The 24,547-nt window shown below is 41.7% G+C and overlaps 1 protein-coding gene across 1 annotated transcript in view; it reads left to right on the top strand.

Moving 5' to 3' along the window:
• The window catches only part of KCNMB4 (potassium calcium-activated channel subfamily M regulatory beta subunit 4), a 53,971-nt gene that overhangs the window by 17,736 nt on the left and 11,688 nt on the right, over positions 1 to 24,547 (top strand). Inside the window, exon 2 of the mRNA XM_032493770.1 lies at positions 8,240 to 8,367. Within this exon, the coding sequence (XP_032349661.1) occupies positions 8,240 to 8,367 (128 nt within the window). The remainder of the gene's footprint in view (positions 1 to 8,239; positions 8,368 to 24,547) is intronic.

The following is a 24,547-nucleotide window of genomic DNA, read 5'->3' as shown; positions in this document are numbered from 1 at the left end:
CCACTCCTATAAGCTCTGTGACTTCCCTACGGATGCAGTAGTGACTACTTGGGGAAGAAGGAGGTTGGTTCAGAGTTACCCACTATAATAGCCTTCTCTCTATGGATAAGAGGTCAAGGTAGGAATTAGGACCAGTGTTTTAAGCATGTGTATTGCATCTGGACATTCAGAATCTCAATCACAGGAGAGTTCATGGACTCACCGGACCAACTTGGGTCAAAACTCCATTTTGCCCCTGACCCCATGAGCCCGCAGTCTGAGCAGTCATACTTAGGGGCCCCAGGGGTTAGGGTTAGCACAGAGCCAGTGTCCAATGATACACTCGGCGTCTGCCCCTTCCCCACTGCACAGCTGTGAATGGCTGCGTGTTCTCTTGGGGGAGGGTGGGAGAAGGGCATTACTTGAGGTTCTTTTTCAAGGATAAACAGCCTCCCCTTCATTCAAGGAGCTTGAGGGCTGGGGATTTGATAAGGAGTCCTGTCTTCCATCACAGTGACTCACTGGACTCCCATGTACCAAGCCTCAAGTTTTTTTCAGGTATGTGGATGAAGGAAAACCTTAAGGGATTCCCACCTTTTTAGTCCAAGGGGTCCTATGATCTCTTAGCCACTGTCAGAGATTATCGTGTGGGTCAAATCATTTTTATTATGTGCACAAAGTCTGTGGGTCGTAAGTACAGGGCACAGTGGGGACCGTTGACCTCTGCCCCATGATGTCTGAGGTCCCAGACTCGAAGGCTGAGGCTAGATTCATCTGAAGGCGCACTTAATCCCACGCCAGGGAGTTGATGTTGGCTGTTGACTGGGGGACCTTGGTTCCTCTGCACACGGGCATCTCCGTGTGCTCTCTCTGCATGTGCTGCTTTGGGGTTCCTCACAGCACAGCGACAGAGTGCCAAGGGCAAGCATCCCCAAAAGAGAGATGCAGGTGAAGCTATGTCACCTTTTCTGAGTTAGCCTTGGAAGTCCCGTAGCATCACTTCCTCTGTAATCAGTCACAAACTCATCCATGTTCTAGGGAAGGGAAACCCACAGCCCTGAAAAGAGGAGTGTCAGTGTCACATTGTAGGGGTGTGGACATTGGGATGGATATTGATACAGCCATCTTTGGAAAATAAATTCCACCACAAATAGGAAGCATCGATTTTGCATCACCACCGTCTATCAGTCCTGGTTCTAGGGGACTTACCAGGGGCAGGGCTTGTTGGCCTCATTCATGCAGAAATGATTGTTATATTTTATTGAATATTTGTCTACATATATATACACATTGAACTTGTGTACCTTACAATACACAATACAGTTCACAAATAATGCCATCAGTGAGGCATATCTGAAGGCATGCATGAGCGTTTAAGAAGTTTTATTTCATTTCAATGTTGTGTACGTTCGTAAGAGGATTGGCCATCTCCTCAAGGATTTTAAGTTATCATAAGCCATTGACCAAATTGCTAAGTGTACTCCCATGCTTGTTATAAATAATCACTGTTGAGTTTCTTCCAGATTAAAACTTCCTATTTTGATCTGCCTCCTTCTATTTAGAATTGACCTCTATTTTTGGCAAAGACACTATTTTTCTTTTCTTTTCTTTCTTTTTTTTACTGTTTTGACCACATTTTATTTTCTAATTCTAAAGTGGAATGAAATGTTTTCTCTTGAAAGTGGAATGTCATTCCAAACTTTTCTCAGTTTTAATAAGATCACCAGCTTTAGCAGTCTACTTGAATCCAGGAGTTAAACGGATATTGTTAAATCACAAAACTGCAGATGTTGTGTTAACGCATAATAATTACATTCTGAGTGAAGGAGCGTTGTGGGGGGCGGGGTGGGTGGGGATACCCTGCGGAAGGGAGGGAGTGGCTTGTCACAGAAGCACCTAAGGATAGAGGGACAGTTCTTCGTAAGTGGTAGCTCAGATAACTTGGGTATTTTGTGTCATCTCCCAAGCCCACCAGCCTTCAAGTGCGTTAGGTGATTCGATCTTTCTGGAACATCCATACACAGAATCTTTCCCATTCTATTTTCTGCTTTTTGGAATGTCACTTTCCCAACGCATTCTCTGAGAAGCAAAATCCCGTTGGCCCCTAAAGACACAATCACATCGTCTCTTGTGTGAAGCCTCCTCTCATACCCCTAGCCGAAATTTTCGAAATCTTCACTTCCTCCTTTGTAATCACAAAGCACTTTGTAAACCCACTGTCCTTGCTGTACATGCTCCTGGGGAGGGAGGAAGAAGCGGGGCAGGAAGCAGCAGCTCATCTTTGTTTCCTGTCCAGTGCTCAGCAATCAAGCATTGCTTGCTGCGTGAACTATCAACTCCAAAAAATCTGTCATTCCAAGGCAGAAAGGGAGCTGTTAAAAGTGCAGATTCCTAGTCCAACTGAATCAGATGCTCAGTAGGTGAGGGGGGGGGAGCTTTTTGACAGACAGTCCAGTGGCCCATGGAACATACTTCCACAAACACTGCTCTAGTCCGGGCACCACTCTGTGCCCGCCCAGCCTGCTCTCTCTGAAGAGCTCATTTAGCATCTCCTAGTCTTTTTTTTTTTTCTTTAAGATATTTATTTAGTAGTCTTTTTACAACGCCTTTTATTGACTATTTTGAAAGATTAACGTGTTTGAGTCTGTGGTGATGGGGAGTGAGCATACTGAGAGTTTGAATTTTAATAGGAAACAAACATTTAGATACAGATGTGTATTATTTCGCGCTGTTATCTATGAAGTTTTTGAGATTGATAATGAAAAGAGATCGTTCTCTAATATCAAGAATGATGTTGATTTGGTTCATACCTAAAGACAGTATGAGTTTAGCATAAAATTAATGATAGCATCTCCTAGTCTTAGTTAGCCTTACTTTTCACATTTTCTGAGCCTTTATTTGACCTTCAGATTTTTCCATAAGATTATTTTCATTTAGCTTTCAGATGTGGGTGCCTGTTCTGGAACCACCTTGCCCTAGAATTTTAATTTTTTAGCTGATGTATAATTTTGTATGTGTTTGTTCAATTAACCTACATTCATAAGGAATGTGTGTGTGTGTGTGTGTGTGTGTGTGTGTGTGTGCGCATGCGTGTGGCATATGCACACAATGAATTCTTGAGGCATGTAAAATGTTGTGGAGTTTATAAATGACTCAGTTACACTTTTTATTCCATGATGCTTTTCTGGTTATATGTTTATATTGTCAGAAATGTCATTAAAGTTACAAATCATAGCTGACACAGAGATGTCTTACAGGATTTCATAAAATGTGGGATTATGGTATTCAATATATAATTACACCTGTGTTCCAGTGGATAATGTTTTAAGAATTCGTTTTCTAATGAAATTTACCTTGGAAATTATTTAGTCTGTATGTAGCCCACTAAACCCATTCCAGTAGTATGTCTTTCAATACTCCCCTCCCTAACCAAGTCACGAAGGAAGCTGGAACCCCAAAAGTTTCTTCATTTCTCTTTCTTAGATAATGCCTAACATAGAACCTGGTCCCCAGTGTTTAGTTAAATAGACCACGTGTTTTGTGCAGTAATTTTTGTTAATGACTCAGTTAAGGAACAAAGTGAATTTTGCCTGCTCTGCCCACCTGACTGAAGTGTAGTCCTCAAGACACTTATCACAAAGAACCCATTCAAAAAGGGTTCTATTAAAACACAAATTCATTGTGGTGGGCTGGAAAAGAATGCTGTTACCAATCTGACGAGCCCTAAAATGAGATGATGGAGAAGAAATGGCAATATGTACGTAATCAAATATTTCAAGTCAAATGGTGATAGTGCCGTCCCCAAATAAACTCACTAGAAGGCTTTCCGTTCATATATTCAGAATAGCCCCCTCGATTCTGTCAACTTTCGTCATGAATGCAAAAGTCGAATTTTCTTTCTAGATGGTAGGCGTTAAACAAATATATTTCATCACATGCCTCTTTCTCCTGACTTATTAAAGGAAAGTGTTTTCATGCAAGTTTAGGCAGCAAATGACACAGACTCTAGTGAAGGTTATTTGGGTGATAATGATATTAGACGCTGCCTTTGCAGATGAAAAACCAAAGAGGTCAGCACTGTATGAAGAAGTTTCTCCAAGGGAATGCTTATTGTCCTCCATCACCAAAGACATTGTGTCTATAAATTCCCCTAAGTGAAATTACATCTGTGGCACCAAAAACCAACCCTGAAGCCAAATTGAGACAGGAGGGAACAAACAAAGACTTCCAATGCATTTCTCTTGCAATGTACCGGAAAACAAAGGGCTGCAACAGATTGCTTATCAGTCCTCAGGAGGACTACACCAATTCCAGTCCCAAAGAAACATTACCCTGGTTCTCCAAGAGAGGGTTGCAGAAGTCAGGACATCTCCCTTACCCCCAAATCAGTGGACTCCAAGGCGAGAAAACTGGGAAGCCCTAAAGATAGAGACATAGGAGGCAGTGAGGTGCAGTGGTTGAGAATATTCTGGGGTTTGAATCCCAGCTATTCCTTTTGCTGTTGTAACCTAAGGAAAGTGTTCTTAAACCCTTTTGTCCCTCGGTTTCCTCATCTGTAAAATGGGGATGATTTTAATAGTTGTTCATTTGAATTAAGTGAGACTTGGATTAATGTGATGTCTAATAAATGTTGGCCATGATGATGATAATGATGATCATCATCATATGATGTGCATTATTATTTGTGCCCTTCCCCCAAAGGAGGGACATTCATGGAAGAGCCATTATGGTGCCTGGAAACCATCAGGCTTGAACAACCTGGAAAGGAAAGTTTCTATGATTGATAGCTTTTGTTGGAGAACACTGCTTTGAATTTTCATTTATAGCTTATTTGAAAATTCTAACAATCTACACTGATCTACTACAAGTAAAATTGAGAAGGAATCTAGGGAGAATCTGAGTTAGGCTTCACAGAAATTTTAAAGACAAACTAAGTGGACAATCAAGATATAACATACCACAATAAAGGAGTTAAAAAAATTAAAAATAAAAACAAAACAAAACAAAACAAAAAAGGACATTGGAGGAAGCCCAAACTTTTGCCAGAACTTTAATATAACAAAATGATGTGCTTAATTTCTTATTTTAATCTTTGTTACATGCTGAATTATACATTTTAGGAATTTTAAAAATCTCTAATAAATTATTAAGCATTTGTCAAAAAACGATATAAACAATAATGATTTTTAAGCGCATAAAGTTTAGCCTTTTAACAATTTTCCTTTCAAGCCGATGTGTTTTAGAAGTTGCTGGAGTGTCATAAGCTCATTATTTAATCTATGATCCTCTTTGGAAAGAATGCAGTGCATGAAAAACACTTGAATTTGGATCACAGGTTATTTTGCCCAATGTGAAAGGGTACTTTGCTTCCAAAAATCCATCCATGGCAGCTCAGAGTTTCCTAAAGGCAAGAAACATTCCTTGTGTCCAACACAAAATCACAGCATACCTAGTACAAAACTTTGTACACTCAGTGAAAGTTTTTGTCTGTCTTTTTCAGACCCATATAGGTGTGATTCCCCTGGTCAGATCATATGGGTGTCATTCAGTAGAGACATGTCTTTTAAATCCATTTCTCCACTACCCCCACCCCCAAACTGAATAGTAAAGAATTCGAACTGGTTGACTTGCCACATTTTAAGATCTCCTTTAATTACACCTGGTTGTAGGTTGTTAACTCCCTAAAATGTTGAGTACACCTCTTGTATGTTTCGCGAACCTTTTGTATGCCCATTGTAAAAAGAGCTCTGATGAATTTTTCAGATTTCACACCTCACAGCTTCTGCCTGCAAATCTAGAAATTTCTCCTTCCTACACCAACTCTCGCTTTATAAACTAATTGACCATGATACAGAAAAAGAATATTTAATAGAAGGAAAGGAAATGTCCAGCACATTAGAGGAAATAAGCAAAAGGAAAATCAGAAGCCCCTTATGAACATTTTCCTAATGCAGATACAGGTCCCCAGGTCAAGACCTACCACACGCATCCTTCTTGCTGCCTGCAATGGTGGTGTCTTCAGCCTCCCCAGCCATCTCTCCAGGGATCACTCCTGGGAAAAATACTGCAGCAAGGTTTGTAGTCCTGCCTTCTGCTGAGTCCTTTCTTGGCAGACCTCTGAGAAGAGAATCATAGAGATGTGGAGCTAGAAATTAGTTTGGAGATTTAACAGATTAGAAAAAATGAAATCCAGAAAAAGGAAATAATTTACTCAAGCTCAAACATATAACAAATACCACGACGGTAGCCTGGTCTAATGGTCTCCTATTGCTTCTAAGCCCAACCGCTACTTTGGAAGAACTCAAAATTCGTAACGTCACAGAGTTTTTTAGCTTTGTGTTATTGTTATTAATAGAAGTGAAACTATAGGCAGAGGATAAATATGCAGTGATTCCGTCATTGAGACAATATTTGCATAACATGTTTTGAGTTTCTTACATATAATAGAAAATAACCAAATTCACTAAAATTTAAAATGTGATAGAAAATAACCAAATTCACTAAAATTTAAAATGTGTTTATATTGGTTTATTAAGATGTTTACCCTCATATGAGATGCGGAAATAGCTTCATCATCTTGAATAAAAATCTATCTAAGTGTGTTGTTATTAATTAATTCTACCGACATTTTTGGAACTTCACTGTTAGCAGGCATAGCCCTAAGAGTAAAGATACAGAAGAGAGAAAAATAGCGTTTGTCCCAGCTTGCCAGCAAACCGAGGAGGCTGACATTAAACAGAGAAATAGGGTACTGGGTGATTCCAGCTGTGTTAGTGCCGGGTGCAACATCTGTGGCAACGCAAGTGCAGGGGACTAAACTGTGGAGTAAGAAAGAGAAGGCTCCCCCAGACAGACGCCCAGAACTGCAACTTGGAAGAAGGGGACCAGGTGGGAGGGTACAGCTCAGTGGTTAGTGCGTGCTTAGCATGCATGAGGTCCTGGGTTCAGTCCCCAGTACCTCCATTAAATAAACAAACAAACAAATAAATAAATAAACCTAATTATCTCTCTCCACCCCCCCCACCACCAAAAAAAAAAAGGAAAGAAGGGGACTAAGGGCATTAAAAGAAGACAGAACAGCACGAGGTAGGTGAGGCAGCATGTGGCAGAGCTGGGAACAGAGGCTTTTGTACGACCACATCCAAGACTTAAGTGAGGACGAGGACAGGCAAGGACCAGATCACGAAGAGCTTTGTCCATCACGCTAAAAAGTTTGTACTTTACCAGAAAATAGTGAGAAGGTACTGACAAGTTATATTCTGTAAAATAACGCAGCTCAAATTATACTATAAAGCTAATGAATTTTTTCCCTGCTCCTTAATAGCAGACACCTCGGTTAAACATCTGAGAGTGGAATGTGATGAATCAGCAGACTCTAGTCCCAGTCGTAGAGCTGACCAAAGTCTCAGTTTCCTCCCCTGTAAAATGGGGCTCACTAAAGGCTTGTTGTCGGAAGTGCAGGAGGTCAGGCCTGTTAAACACTTATCACCGTGTCTGGCATCGTGAGCGCTCAGTGACCGGGAGCCGGCCTCGTCTCCGTGATCATCATCATTATCAAAGACCAACCTGGAGGAAATGGATTAGAATGCTAAGGGGTAATTTTCACGTCTAGGGTTAAGGGCAGTTTTCTGATTCTGCTGAGTGTATACTGCTTAGGGTAATAAATTCTCTTCAGAGAGAACTGCTCTGTCAGAGGCAGGGCCAGGAAAGGTCATCCATTAGCCAAATGCATCAATTTTATATACGTGAGAAGAACTTTTCTGTTGATTTTGTTTGTGCAAAAGAATGTAAGAGAAGGAGCCTGGAGTGTTTTAGTGGTTGAGAGCAGTGTCAGAGGAGAGCTCTCTGCTTGATCTGTTAGGTAAAAGTGGAAGAGGAAAAATACCAAGGTCCATTAGAAACGGGGGACAAATTAACTTTTTCTTTAAGCCCATTTGGTTGATCAGCAAGCCCTCATGCTTTCAGAGTATAGCATACGTTCAATTCACTGATACATTATAACTGTTTATAAAATATCTTTATACTGTAATGACTGAAAGTTATTTCTGGCTGTATTTTTATTACTGGAATACTTTCTATAAGTGCACCAAATTTGATATCTGAAAATACAAGTTTAGCAGTTTCAGTTTGATTGTGTTAAAAATTAAGTAGGTCAGAATTAGATTTACTATCCACGTAATGCCATCTCTCTGTTTAAAAAGGACTATATTTCAATATTCTATAGAATAATAGGTTTGCTTTCTGTGTTCTGTTTTGTTAGTGCTCCTATATCCCTCCCTGTAAGAGAGAAAATCAGAAGAACTTGGAAAGTGTGATGAACTGGCAACAGTACTGGAAGGATGAGATTGGTTCCCAGCCGTTTACTTGCTATTTTAATCAGTTTCAAAGGTAAGCCAATATTTACATCTGCATATTTTAATTATTTGTAGCCTCTGTAGCGTATTCTATTCGTAAATCATAGATGGTGCTCAGTTGATGAAATATACAGCCTGGAGATGGACTCAACTCTGTCCAGCATGGAGTGAGGGAAACCCCTTCTTTGCAGGATGGGAGTCGTGTGAGAAAAATCTGTCGGCCAAAAAGAAAAAAGGGAGAACTTGTGTCATGGAGTTTACCCTCTGGATACACTAAGAAAGTGCCTTTAGGCAGGAACATTGTATACTAATAATGTTCCCTGCGAATTACAGATTGATGCACGTACACTGAACAGTGTGCAGATTTATCAGCATTTTGGACAATGTCAAATCTTACCTTTTCTTTTCCTTTTATTCTGACCAAGTATCCATAAAATGAGTTCACACCATGAAAACTCGACTTAGAGAGAACTCAGGTTATGCCCAATAACAATGGCTCCTGGAGTAGAGTATTTCAGTAGGCACCCAGATTAATGATAGGGATTTATTCATCAAACATTCAGTGAGTTTTCACAGCTCCATGCTGTACATCTCATCTTGGCTGTTACACTACCGTGTCTCACCTTTCTCCCCCCATAGTCCTTCTCTTAGTGAATGGCCTATTGTCCACTCATCTAGCTAGTCCAGAAACTCTGAGTAATTCTTAATTCACTTTTCTGCTTTATACTCTACGACTGGTACTCACCATCATGTTGATTTTACCCCTGGATTAACTCTTCCTCACCTTCCCTCTGCCACACTTTTAGTTCACACTCACATTCTTTCTCAGCGCAATAGACACAGTAGTCTTCTGCCTCCACCCTGTGCCCCACTCCAGTACATTCTTGGTGTTGCTGCCAAAGCGATCGTCCTACACGTGAGCCTGATCAGGTTACCCCTCACAGTTTTCAGAGTAAAGTCATCAGATATATTTGTTGTGTACCAAGCCACCCTAAATCTCACGGCCGACTAACAGTCCTTGATTACTTCTTATGATTTTGTGGGTTGGCTGGAAGTCCACCCTGCTGGTCCCTCCGGGGCTCATGTGCCGTCAGATGATGGCTGGACGAGCTGCCTGGTCCGGGGTGGCCTCCTCCCTCACATGCCCAGCACGTGGTACTGGCTCAGCTGAAGCACCTCAGCTCTCCTCCACCGGCCTCTCATCCTCCAGCAGGCTAGACTGCCTTCCTTACAGCATGGCAGCCCCAAGACAGCATTTAAGGAGAGCCAGCCCCCGGCTGTGGAACTCACATAACATCACTTTTGACATGTTCTGTTGGTCAAAGCAAGTCATGAAGCCAGCCAGATTCATGGGTGTTGAAATAGACCCTATTCCTCCTTCTTCTTCCTCTTTAAAAAAATTTTTTTTTTATTATTGAAGTGTTGTTGATTTACAATGTTAGTTTCAGGTACAGCAAAGTGATTGTTATACATACACATATGTACATATTTTTTTTCTTTTCAGATTCCTTTCCACTATATGTTATTACAAGATATTGAATATATTTCCCTGTGCTATACAGTAGGACCTTGTTGTTTATCTATTTTATGTATAGGAATGTGTGTCTGTTAATCCCCAACCCTTAATTTATCCCTCCCCACCCCTTCCCCTTTGATAACCAGAGTTTGTTTTCTGTGTCCATGAGTCTGTTTTTGGTTTGTAAATAGAATTTGTACCATTTTTTTAGATTCCACATATAAGCGATATCATATAATATTTGTCTTTCTCTGTTTGACTTATTTCATTTAGTATGATAATCTCTATGTCCATCCATGTTGCTACAAATGGCATTATTTCATTCTTTTTTATGGCTAAGTAGTATTCCATTGTATATATATACCACATCTTCTTTATCCAGTCATCTGTTGATGGACATTTAACTTGTTTCCATGTCTTGGCTATTGTAAATAGTGCTGCTGTGAACATTGGGGTGCATGTGTCTTTTAGAATTACAGTTTTCTATGGATATATGGCCAGGAGTGGGATTGCTGGATCATATGGTAATAGACTGCTTCTTTTTTTCTTTTTTTTGGGGGGGGCGGTGGAGGGGCGGCAATTAGGTTATTTATTTATTTATTTATTTATTTATTTATTTATTTATTTAATAGTACTAGGGATCGAACCCAGGACCTCGTGCATGCTATACACATGCTCTACCACTGAGTTTACCCTCCCCCCTAGACTCTGCTTCTTAATAGAAGGAGCTGCAAAGGTTTGGTGGCCGTATTCTAATTCACAGCATCCAAGCCTCCTCAGATTCTCGCCTCAGACTCCCTCCCCTCCAGCCGCACCTTCATACTCATATTCTTTGCCATAGCCATTCTGAACTGTGTGAAATTCCAAGAATCTCTTACACTTTTATACCCATGCCTTTATATTTGCTCCTCCTGCTTCATGACTGCCTTGCTGAAGACTCTTCTCGGATGTCACCTTTGCTGGGCTGCTTTCCTTGATCTCCAAGTTTCATTTATTTGTGTATTATTTAGGATGCTATCTGCTCTAGGTCAACCGAAAACTGACTCCAAGTAGCATAAGCAATTAGGAAATTTATTATTTCATCCATCCGAAAATGCACAGGTAGATCAACAGTGGAGTAGCTTGAGACAACAGCTTAACAGTGTCAGCAAGAATGCCACTCCTTTCTAGATCTCAGTTTTACCTCCAGATGGTTCCCCTCATGGATACATTATGGTTGCTGTGGTTCCAGATGTCACAGCCAGACACAGCAGTGTCCAAAGGCCGAAAGAAACCTGTCTCTCCTGGTATGTTTGAGATGGAGATAGGCAATGTCTCCAAAGTCATGTGGAGGAACCGTGTATGGAAAGGGGGCAGAATCTGTGGAACAACTTAAAGTGCCAGCTACAACGTATATCTCTCGTGTTCGGTATAAGGCCCTTTCTCAGAGACTTGCAATCCTTGCACTCGTAACTATGCCAAAAGAGTTTTTTAAAAAATGCACCACAGACCAATTAAATTAGAATCTTTGGTGGTTGAACCTAGGCAATATTAACATTGTAAAAAAGTGATTCCAGGGATTCTAATATATGACCGGGATGGAGAGCCGGTGCTCTGTCCTCTCACCCGTCACCCTCGGCTGGACTTGCTGGTGTGCCCGTCTCCCCAGCCAGACTGTCTATGGTTAATGGTGCGCACCATGTCTTCTTTGGCTTTGTATCCCTGGTACTTAGCACCACGCCTGGTTCTCAGTTTAAACAGTGCTTGGTGAATGAATGAATCAGCGACTGCAGTGTGCCAGGACAATAAGGAGGGGCTTTTGTTTCCAAGGAATTAGACTCTATTGGGGGAAACAGATGCTTATGCAAATGTGAGTACGACTTCATCAGCTAGAAATGAGAGGGAGGAAGACCTTGAAGGTGGGGGTGGCTGCCGTAAAGAAGCCAAGCTTGACGGTGTAAGGTACGTTAGGTGTACAGGTTATATAATCAAGAACGGTAAGTCTGTAAGCTGGAAAGGTAGCCTGGGGTTAGGTTTCTAAAGGATCATAAATGCCATACTCAGGAGATGGTCTTTGTCATACGGGCAATGAAAATTGGTGGAAAGTTTTGTTTTTTGTTTTTTTGTTTTTTGGAACCAAAGACTGACCTGAGTAGACTGATTTAGAAAGTAACTGGGCTGCGAGCTGCGTGTGCACGGGAGCGGACCGGTGGGGTGAAGGCAGGGAGCTCCAGCTCAGAGGTGGGAGGAGGAGAGGACTGAGTGAAAAAAAATACATTTTTGAGTGGCTAGCATGTGCCAACCATTGTGAATAATGTTTTGTTTCGAGCACCAAATTTCTTACAATAGTTCTAAATACCTGCCCCATTTGACAGATGAGAAAACTGCATCTTTTTTTTTTAACATTTTTTATTGATTTATATGCAGAAAACTGCATCTTAAAGACACCTTTTGACATATTTAAGTGAAACGGACACTTTTCATATAAAGTAAAACCCCTCTCTTAACCATTTGCTTGCCCTCTCTTATATTGATGTGAAATGTAATGATGATAATAATGTTGCCAGTGACATTTACTTCTTAGCTTAAATAGCCTGAAAGTGTGGTTCCTGTTGACACCATTGTACTGTGCGGGTGATCAGGGTGACCCTGGGATGGGTACAGTGCAGTGGGGTGGGGAGGGGCTTCCACCCCCATCACCCCTTTTAGTGCTCCCAAGTCAGAGATGGTCATCCCCATTTCACAGATGAAGAAACTGAGGCTCAGAGAGGTGGAGAGTCTGCCCAGATCAAGAACTCGGAAAGGTCCGTCCTGGTAAAGCATTTTGAGGGTAGTAGTAGTAACAGAAGTAGCGCACGGAAGGGTCTATCAGAAAGACATTTAGAGCTGCAGTCAACAGAGCTTAACGACCATGTGAGTGATGAGGAAAAGGGATGTGTCAAATGTGGCTGAGTGTGCGAAGAGGATAGTGCAGCTCTGACTGTGCTGAATTTGAGGGTCTCACACGATATCCAGAAGACGCGTGAAAGAGTTAGAAGTACAGACCGGTAGTTCAGGAGCCAGAGGTCAAGGTCTGTGCTACACAGATCTGGGAAACACGAGCACACCAGCTGCAGATGAGGGAAAGAGAAAGAACGCATCCTGGGAACACGTGGAGTGAGAACCGTGGGCAGAATCTTGGGATCCCCTGTGTTGAAGGTGCAGGGGAAGGAGATGGAGAATGAAAGGCCAGGTATTGAGAGGAAAGTCCAAAGACTTGGAAGGGGGGGGTGTTTTTGTTGTTGTTTGTTTGTTTGTTTGTTTGATGTTTAGTTGATTTACAGTGTGTTTGTTTCTGGAGTACAGCATAGAGTGTTTTTCTTTTTTTCATGAGAATTAAAGTAACTTAATTCATTCTTATAATCTCAGCCAATATTTCTCTTTTTTTCTTTTTAACCCTGTTTTTAATTGAAGTATAGTCAGTTTACAGTGTTGTGTCAGTTTCCGGTGTGCAGCATAGTGTTTTCAGTCACAGGAGAAAGGCGTGATCAGGATGGACTGCTGAGAAGTCAGTTTTGACAGTTAGGAGTCTGTAAAGGATCTTTGTGGGAAGAGTTTAGTTGCTGTCTTGTTAAAGCACAGGGTTTGAAATCATTTTCTATCAGGCCATGAAGGCTTGAATAAGGGCAGACTACTTTTTCAAGAAGTTTTGCCTTGACTGGAAAAAGAGTTTGGGGAGGAGCTGAGTAATTGAAAGGGAAGCAGGGATGGGTACGGAGAAATGAGACTGGAACGGACTCAAACTGCTGGGGAAGAAGGAAACATTGAATCCAGAGGGTAAATGAGGCAAAAGGGAACACGCCCTGCAGAAAGTGAGATGGGATGAAATAAAAAGGTTGAGAAGTGGGGGTATGTTTTTCTGGGAGATGGTAGCGCAGCCGCAGGGAATAGGCACCAGCAGTCGGGACAGTTCGATACTGAACCCACCACTGCTGGAACCACGTGATCCTTTATGCTTCCAGCCCTGGACCAGGAGCTGGTTTCAGAATGTGAGTGACCGACCTTGAGTTTGCAGGTACAGGCAGACAGGCGCCCCCTGCCGCATCCTGCCCAGCTGGTGGTCATCTTAATGACTTCCCCCTCCCTCCCAACTCAGGCACTGAGTCTTGTAAAGCTAACTCCCCCAAGTAGGGTTGCCTCCTGTCAGGACGTGAACTCTGAATAGCCTCAGTACCCAATCAAGAAGGACAACTCCCTGAAACAGTGAGAAGTATCTGAAAAGAGCTCACCCTAGGTATACGTAACGACTTTGTCAGCTTTAGCCTAGCGGTACCTTTAAGCCATCAGTCCTACTTCAGAATGGATACCCAATTACTATCCATCATCTCGCTGTCCTGTTTGCAAACTACTGAGGTGTCCATAGAAGTGGGGGTGTCCTGTCACAACTCAGAAGAGCTCAAGACAGGATTTTAGTGCCTTTGGTAAAACAGAAGTTTGGAGTTTGACTCTGTTACCATGACATTTGCAAGAGGAAACAAGAGTGCTGGTTGGAGGTGTGAAAAGTGGCAGCTCCTCGGTGCCATCTACGCTGAGGACACGTTTTACTACTGCTAAACAGGATATAAAAATAGACCTACTGTAGAGCTGCCCAGAGGCTCTTGATAAGATGAACTTCATATTTGAAGTAACCTTTCCGTTTCACTCAAACGCAGGAAATTGGGGAGGACAGGTACCAAGAGGTTTCCATTTTTAAGAAAAGGGTGTTATTTAAAACGTCAAAGACAAAGACGATTGGAGTCTCAGCTTTGTTGAGGCCTTATCGAGCGGAGTTATGCTCACGAAGAGAACGTGCAGGGGCCAGAGCAGCCACCAGCAGCCACACCTGCCACGGAGGGGCTGTCCCCATGCAGCCACCGCTCCCTCTGCACCCAAGAAGGATGCCGTGGAGGTGCTGCTGTGGTGACTTCATGCCACGGGCTCAGGGAACCTGGCCTGGCTGCTATGAGTCGCAGCCTTCCCGCCCGGCCTTCCGGCTCTGTGTCTCCCGCCCCGGACGCTCCCAGTCTCGGCACAGTGTGTAGATTTCCATTCCACACTTGTCAGTCTAGGAAAGGTCACACTCACCCTCCCTCTACCATTTTGTCTCTCAGCCTCTCCTGGGCTGATCCTTTCCCAGCAAACCCTGAGTTATGCCCCCTTCCCGAGGGTGTTTTGAAATCCCCATTCCACTCCTGGAAAACTTCTCTGTGGTCTGTCTTTTCATCCAGCTGTCCTTCATCTTCGCCTTCACTGGCTTTTCCTGGAAGAGGACGTGTCCCTGGGAAATGCTTATGTTTTCTTTGATTCCCTTTGGGTCCAAAGGCTGGGAGGAGTGGTCAGTCTTTACTGTTAGAATTTTTCCTCTCCTGGAGAGTAAAGTGCTTTTCTGTACAGGTTTACTTTTTAATACTTTATTTTATTGTCCTGAGTGGCTAAGAGTTCACAGAGCAGGCTACACACACACACGCACACACACACACGATCGTCTAATGAATAAATCCAGCCACACCACCTGTGACGTCTTGAGTTCGTTCCTCTGGTTGGAGGCCCTCACTGCTTCTCACCCCGATTGTTGACGTGACCCTCAGCTGGTCTGTCAGCCTTGGCCTTTCTCTCATACATCACCTACCCTCCACTAGGTCTTGTTTCACTTGAAGTCTCTATTTGATTTTGTCACAATCCTTGATTAAATGTCTCTACCTCCTTATTGCCCATAGGATAAAGACCATGCCTTTCCAATTCCAGCTTTGACTTCTGCTATTTTTACCCAAAGAGCTAGGGTAAAAAGACAGACACGACCCATGCCTTCAGGGAGCACACAGTCTGTTGTCACACCGTCAGATGGATAGTTACGCAGTGAGGTAAATGCTACAAAGAACAGCCGGGGAAGCCACTATGAGATACTATAACAAGGTGGGGCGTTTCGAAGTCCTGTATGAGTAAGTCACAATGAGGTGGAGACCAGAGGACATTCCAGAGTTAGCTGGGTAAAAAGGGAGGGGAACAGAGTTTCAGAATGAGACACCACCACGTGCATAGGTTCTGAGGCAAGAAAGAGGTTGGTGAGTTTGAGAAACTGAAAGGCCAGCCAGTGTGGCAGGGCGCTGGGCAGAGGAGGAGAGCGGTGTGTGTTGACGCCAGAGAGAGTGAGCAGGCTTTACATTTCTCGTAAATTCACCAAGCAGCCAGTGATGGAGGGGTGGTGGTGACTTGACTTGATTTAAGTGTTTTCACTTCTGGTCCAGCTGCTTCAGTCACCTCAGGTTACTCTCTGCTTCTCAGACATGTCCCTGCCTCTGCCCCGTCTCTCTCCTCTTCTCTCACCTGGGGACACCTTCACCTTTGCCCACTTCTAGGAGTTCGCACACCACGGTGGTTCAAGAAGCAAGCCTGGAACTAGCCACTTCCTAGCATGTGTGGTCCTGGCTGTGTCGCTCTGAGCTATGTGCCTCAGTTCCCTTTGTAGAAGGGAGAAATAATGAGGCTACTGTGAGGTTAGCAATGACCTGGCATGTGCCTTCCCCACAGTAATTCCTATAAAAGTATTTGTTCTTATTATCTTTATGACTGTTAGTAAGATTTGCCTCAAAGGCCGCTGGGTAAGCTTCTCTCACCTTTGCAGGGAGAATCAGTTACTTCCTGTTCGGAACCATGGCTCTGGTTCCTCTTATCACACTGTTAGAGTTAGTTGAATGTGTACCTTTCTCCTTTTATAGATAATGAATTCCTTAAAGCAGCAACCAGGTGGCATCGGGCATCAGAGGTCCATCTTTCCTTTGCCGCTTACTGACTACGTGACGGTACATTGTGGAACTGCTTCCTCTTGGTTTCCTCATCTGTAAAATGAGGAAAACGTTATCTGTCTTCAGGATTTTTTTGATAAGGATCATATCTGCATAATTGTGCATCCTTAGTAAATGTATGTGTTCTTCTTTCTTTGTTATTTTCTATAAATTAATTTATTAGTTAATTATTTAATTTAATAATAAATCAATTTAATCAACTTATTATTTAATTATTCAATTTTAATTAGTAAATCAATTTAATTTGTTATTTAATTATTTAATTTACTAACAAATTAATTTAATTCATTAATTATTTTCTAATTTTCTATAAATTTCTAACAACCTAGGTAGAAACAGCTAATCAGCGAATAACCTGGTTATTCACTGATTGGAAGCTGAGTCAGGTGTTGAATGAATAAACACTAGAGATCTGATTAATGAGTAAAGCAGTGAAACACAAAAGTAACTAAAAAGAAGGGATTTTATTGTTAAATAAAATAAATATGTTGTACTTCTGATACTGAACAAGTATATCCACATTTTAAGTTCAAAGTATGTTTGTCCTGTAGTACGTATTTTTTTGAGGAGGAGGTAATTTATGTATTTTATTTGTGTCTTCATTTTTAGAGGAGGTGCTGGAGATTGAAGCCAGGGCCTCGTTCATGCTAAGCGCACGCTCTACCCCTTGAGCTATACCCTCCCCTCTCTGTGGCATGTATTTCCAAATCAAATTGGCCCTTATTAGCATTTTAGAGAAAGATGGACACGATGGCCAGAACTAAAACTCAGTAAGTGCTCTTTGGAACACAGTGTGAGAGCCATTAAAACAGACGTCAAAAGCAATCGATTAGGAAAGGAATGCTCACTGACTGAGAGGCTCAGTTTTCTCATCTGTACAATTCAGTAGATTGATAGATGAAATGATGTCGAAGATTCCTTTAAGCTCTCAAGTTTTATGCTTTTGTGATTCTCTGATTCTGAAGGCTTACACGGTTAGAACAGCTAAAGATGCTAGATTACATCCTAATGGTGAAAGAGAAAGGAAATTAGCGAAGAACTAAATGGTTAACAGTCTGGAACCATTTAGTGGAGGAGCAGACAGTCTTCCTACCCCAACAATAATTGAGTTTCATAATGGTGACACTGAGTCATCAAAAGAGCTAAATTTGGTTCGAGATAGTCTCCTTAAAAGGCGAGGAAATGTGTAATGAACTTTTAGGAAAATTTTACCAACTATATTTTAATATTTATATCAGTTTTTCACAACTTAAAAGGTAACAGTTCAATTACTTGGAGAATTCACTTATGTGACTACCTACCTCCTCTCCTTGAAATAAACAATATTGTTTGAGGGGCTGCAGAATCTTCCTGCCACAAAATTGCTTATCACTCTTCTATCGTGGTGTTACCCTTTTCAATGTCTTAGATTTCATCCATAAGATTACCACCATTTCAGTTATGTATTCTTTCATTTATTCAACAGGGATTTATTAATCACCAGCCATGTACTAAGCATGAGTGATCAAAGATAGTTACGTCTTTGTTTGTGCCTTCAGGCAACTCAGTGACTACTATGAAAGACCAATATGTGTATAAATAATTGGATGTAACGTAGTAAGTGCCATGATGACACACACACACGCACCGTATGATGCTTGGACCTGTGGGAATGGAGATAAGACGTGGAGAGAGAAAAGCCTTCACAGAGGAAAGTTGGAGCTGAATTTTTAAAATAGGAGTAGGAATTGTCCAGATAAGTGAAGCCTAGGGAAAGAGATTTCAGAGAAAGTAAAGCATGTTCAGAGGCAGTAAGATTTGAAATGTTATGGCCAGCTGGAAGAAGTATAAGGAACTACATATACTTGGAGAATGCCTTTGGGGGAACAGGGGTAGGTAAAGTGGAAGAGGGGCAGTCAGATCATGCTGTGCTTTTGTAGCATGCTAGGTTTTAGACTTTCTTCTGTGTGCAATGGAAGAGCAACTGTCACATTGGTGTTTTAAAAAGACCAGTTTCAGGACTGCGTGGGAGACTGACTGGATATAAGCCAAAGATGGAGGAAGGGTTAGCAATTGGACATTACTGCATCCGTCTATACAAGGCATGGAAAGAGCTTGGGCAGAGGGAGAATTAGTGGAGAAGAGGGGAGGGAATGGACATGAGATTGTGGGAAAGGGGAACCCACAGACACAGAGAAATACCTGATGGATGATGGAGAATCAGATCAAGTTTAAAAGGAGGATGAAATTGCATGATTCTGACTTTACATCCTGGATGTTGGAGGCACTGTCAGCTGGGGGGTTCTGGGGAAACTTTTGCTTTCCTGATACAAGAACCACCCGCTCCTGTCTCCACGACTTTTGTCCTGGCAGAGAAGTGGATAGAGTGGATAGATGTGGCTTGATGTCAGGAGTGCAAAAGCTGTATTGCAACTTTGCAGTGAGATGCGTGAAGCGAAGCATCCACACGTTATGAAGAATAAGAGCAAAGAGTCCAGCTTTCCAGCAGCTGCTCCTGGTCTGGCCCACTTGCCTCTGGATTTCTTATTTTGTGGAACAGATGACACTTACATGCTCATATACATGTCTCTGTACATTTATAACCAATACAGTGAGAGATGACAGGTCAATTGTGATTGATTTTTGCTATGTCTTTGCATTTATTTTTGACTCATGAAACTCTAAAACCAGACTTCTTTTAATATATTTATAGGTTGAATTTAATTGTTCCATTGGCTTCTAAGCTTTCCTTTCATTTTTTTATAGGACAAATTACTGAAGAAAAAAACTTGTCTTTACTGGCAGACATCTTAGGATACAAATGGGGGTGGCGGTGCATGTAAATATGGGAAGTGGTATTTTGAATAAATTCCATAGGGAAATTTTATTGACCTTTGAATGAACTGCTAAATACTGGACTCGATATTTGGTAAAAATTTACTTTTTAGTAGAGCTTTTGACTTCTGTTTTCTATTTACTCTGAAAAATATTTCTTATACTCTATAATTAAATAAGAGATTTGTTTTGTAGTCTGTTTTTAAAAGAACATATTGGCTTTCTCTTTAGGCGTTAAGTCCAATGATAAATCTGGAGTCTTAAAAAACAAAACAGTGAATCTGGAATCTTACCCCAGCTGAGTCTTTTCTGTATACATTTGTGTCTGGTTCCATATTAAGACAGATTACATCAGAATTTAAAGCTTTCTTAGGTTTCAAAATCTGTACTTTTTTTTTTTTTAAGAAGAAATGATGACTGTGGCTTCTCCAGTATGCTGAGGAATATGTGTGGAATTCATTTCAGTGTTCTTTCAAAGCCTGACGAGCAAATGGCCATACTTTATGATATAAACTTGAGGGTCTGTTCTCCAGTGGTCATTCACAGTGTTTTCATGCTTGCCAATTCATCTCCTAACAAACCTTTATCATCGTGGCAATAAAGTTAAGAATTTGATGTTATTAAATCACTTTTCATTGAAGACAGTTTATGCAGCCATCAAACAAAGCCCTGAGGGTATTTGGGAGGAAAACTACAGGGCCTGGAGGACAAGTAGGTCACAGAGTGCAGCCCCGTCAGGGGACGGAATGCAGGGCAGGGCTGTGCGTCATGAGACTTGAGTTCTATGCATAGTTCTCGTCGTGACTTGGTGTATGACCTTGGGCTGCTTACTGAAGAGCTCTTGCCTCCGTTTCATGTGGGATAAAGTGGGGCCAGAACTAGCCCTTACGCATGGAAGGGGGAATCAAATCAGGGGGACATCTTCTCATCATTTACTCCAACCCAAAGTGAATCCCTGCCACATTTTTGGAAAGGATCTTCCGTTCTCTACTTCTCACAACTCTGGTGACCGTGGACATCATCCCCTCTGAAGCATCCCATTTCACTTCCAAACATAGTTGGTTGTCAGGAATTCATTTGAGGAAATCTCTAGCTTAGGCACATTCATAGAGTTGCAAGTAGGTTAGAGGTTATTGGGGACTCGGGGGAGAGGGAAAGAGAGTCCTGGCTTAACGGTTACAGAGTTTCTGTTTGGGGTGATGGAAGAGTTTTGGAGATAGATAATGGCAGTGGCTGCACAAAACTGTCAATTTAATTAATGCCACTAAATTGTATACTTAACATGGCAAATTTTATCCTCTCTCTATATATCCTCTCTCTCTCTCTCTATGTATATATATACACACACACACACATATATACATATATATGTGTATATATATATTTTTTACCATAGTAAAAACCAACTCATCTTGGTTAGCACTGTGGTCTCAGTAGGAAGGTAGACCATGTGATCTGAATTTTACAGAAGGAGAAAACAGTCTTTAAGGTCACACAGCCAGGGAGGAGCAGAGTTAGGACCTGAACCTGAGTCCTTGACCCTCAGACCGCAGGTGTCTCCAGCCCACACTGCCTTCGCTGCTGGGAATAGACCTGCCCCCACTGCGTGTGCTGCTCATCTTCCTGTGACTTGAGCCGGCCTGAGCAGGGAGGCCCGAGCGTCTTTGCCCCTGTTGTTCAAGCTTGAGACTAAAACTCAATTAATGAGGCCTGACGTGGAATTATATTTTATTTTTTGGCAGCCACAACACACTGTTGATTCATACAGAGCTTATAATTAATCAGACTTACTCACCCCATGTCTGTTTGATACTCCTAAAGTAGGTCTCCCCCCACTCCCACCCCTCATTTCTAACATTTCACTGTGAGAGTGAAGTTCTGGATTTAAAAGCGAGAATTTAACATTTATCCCTATATAAATACATACTGTTGCCTTTTGACTGATCGTTCTGTTCTCTTGTGATTATTTTGAGTCTTGATTCTGGCACGCATCCAATTTGTTATTTCCTCCATTGTAAAATGTTACCCTAATTGTAAATCAAAATGATTGCAATCTCCTCATCCAAGTTACTGATAAAAATGCTGAACAGGACTGAGTCATAGACAAGAGAGTTGACTCTTTCCCTGGTAATTCCTAGCTCTACTCAGTAACAGCCAACCCCTTCATATAGTGCTTATTTTCTCTGTTCCAGAAAACTGTTCAAGTGCTTTATACATTACATCTCATTAAGCCTGCCCCACATCCCTGCAAGGCGTTACTGTCCTAATTCTCATTTTATACATGAAGGAATGATGCCCAGAGAGGTTAAACAACTTGCACAGATCACACAGTCAGTCCTAAGTAGCAGAAGCAGGACCCACACCCATGCACTCAGCCTCCAAACCCAGGCTCTTAAGCTGTCTGCTGCGCTGCTGCTGACATCAGCCAGGATTCCAGCCCCGAATGGGACAGCATAACTTCCGGGACTCTGACATCTGATTAGTGAGATTGCAACTGCAGCATTCTTTACGTGTACCACTGGTGGCAAAATCATCAGAAGTGCGAGGTGAAAGGACTTGTGCCTCTGTGTGTGCTGTATCTCCTTCCAAGAAGCTTGGACTCTAGACTCCTTTTGTGTCTGCTCAAAGGATTATTTCCTTTTTATCTCCCCAGGCACACAGAAGTACTCCTTCTCTTTTATTACCTCTGCACTTTGTAGAAATGCATTTTGAAAGGTATTTCAACAATAAACAAACATTTACAGAGCACCGAGAGCACGTGCCTGGCGCCATGCCCAGTGATGGGAAAACAGCACCAGACAGGGCTCGGCCCCCACGCTTGCTTGGCGCTGGCTCCTGAGAACCTTCACTCCCGCGCAGCCCTGGCACCTGCCCACTGGAGGTGTTCTGCAAACGCTGTTGAATGGCTGCACGGATGAGAACTGAGTACCAAAAAAGTCTTTTAAAATGCTCAGATGCACACCTGCCAACTGCCTTTGTGCTTTAGATGAACAGAGGATCCGTTTTAACCATCACGGCTGTTTACTTAGTTGAAATTGTCGGATTCCCAGCCTGTCTCTGTGCGTTTCGGCAGCTGCATCCAAATTGTGCTGTGATGACAGCCTGGAGATCTCAGTAGCTCGCTAACAATGAGAGTTTATTTTCTGCTTACAGTACACATCTGTCCTGGTTCATATGCAGCTTTGCCCCCTGTGGTTATCACTGCAGGACCCCGGCTGAAGGAGTGGCCCGGCTCTGGGACATTAATGTCAGTCTCATGGCAGAGGGGAAGAAAACAAATTTCCCTAGGCATGCTCATGCCCACAGTTTTTAGTGATTTTCAAACTCTTTATCAAGTTTAGCCCAACAATCTGATAGCTATTTATGTGTATTGTCTTTTTTATTATTTTTTAAATTGAAGTATAGTTGATTTACAATGTTCCGTTAATTTCTGGCGTACAGCATAGTGATTCAGTTATATATGTTTGTGTGTGTGTGTGTGTGTGTGTGTGTGTATTCCTTTTCATATTCTTTTTCATCATAGGCCATTACAAGGTATTCAATATAGTTCCCTGTGCTCTACAGTAGGACCTTGTTGTTTATCTATTTTATATATAGTAGTGTGTATCTGCAAATCTCAAACTCCCAATTTATCCCTTCCCACTCCCTCTCCCACCAGTAACCGTAAGTTTGTTTTCTATGTCTGTGAGTCTATCTCTGCTTTATAAATAAGTTCATTTGTATCCTTTTTTTTTTTAAGATTCCACATGTGAGTGATACTATATGGTATTTTTCTTTCTCTTTCTGGCTTACTTCATTTAGAATGACGATCTCTAGGTCCATCCATGTTGCTGCAAATGGCATTATTTTATTCTTTTTTATGGCTGAGTAGTATTTCATTGTATAAATTCACCACAACTTCTTTATTCAGCTGTTGATGGACATTTAGGTTGCTTCCGTGTGTTGGCTATTGTAAATACTGCTGCTACGAACATTGGGGTGCATGTATCTTTTCGAATTATAGTTTCCTCTGGATATATACCGACAAGTGGGATTGCTGGATCATAGGGTAAATCTATTTTCAGTTTTTTAAGGAATCTCCATACTGTTTTCCATAACAGTTACACCAAACTACATTCCCACCAGCAGTGTAGGAGGGCTCCCTTTTCCCCACATCCTCTCCAGCATTTATCGTTTGTGGAATTTATAACGATGGCCATTCTGACTGGTGTGAGGTGATGCCTCATTGTAGTTTAGATTTGCATTTCTCTGATAACTATTGATAGTGAGCATCTTTTCATGTGCCTCTTTTCTTGAATTTTGAATATCACATGCTACCAGAGTACAATTAAGTTACTGGCATATGTAAAAGAAACTGTGTGGCTGACTGACAGGGTCTTTTTAATTACTCAAGTTGTAAAAATTCCACTATTATACTGTAAGTCATCACTTTCATTGTTATGTGTATTTCTCTATAAAACTTTTGTTCTCCAAACAAATATATGTAAGCAACTTATCAATTAGACAAAGGGCTTCGCAATTAATTTAGGTCATTTTATTGGGGTGAAGTATTTCGATATCTGTTCAGTGCACGTTTACCAAGAGAAATAACTGCCTTGCAAAGCAAACACAAACCAGAACACAAAACTGTCATTCATATACTCTTTACTGTATAATTTAGGGGTTAGATTGAAGAATTCACTGCCAGCCTTGAGTTTCTGTCTTCTAACATACAGCAGCAAAATACATATACTCTGCTAATTATTTAATTTAAAAAATGACTGCTTGGTGCGTAATACATTTCAATGAAATGGGTTTGTAACAATTGGGAAGCTTCTAGAGTGACAACAGGAGGTAGTCCTGTTTCCTTCCCACTTTCACAATAATCAAAAAGATACACAATGCACTTTTCCCCCTGCCCAGGATACATTTTTTCAGATCCTCTCTTCAGAGCTGCCAAAAATGATGGAGCCATGCTGATGGGAGAGGAATAGAAAGGGAAAGACAACATGGGGACCGGCTGAGTTTTATTCCTGAGAATCTAATTCTACGGAATTGGGCTTGACCTAATCAGACATTAAGGGTGACTTCCCGAGAGTAAACTG

Source organism: Camelus ferus, chromosome 12, assembly GCF_009834535.1.
Source record: "Camelus ferus isolate YT-003-E chromosome 12, BCGSAC_Cfer_1.0, whole genome shotgun sequence".
Taxonomy (NCBI): domain Eukaryota; kingdom Metazoa; phylum Chordata; class Mammalia; order Artiodactyla; family Camelidae; genus Camelus; species Camelus ferus.
This window is presented reverse-complemented; position numbering and strand designations above follow the sequence as displayed.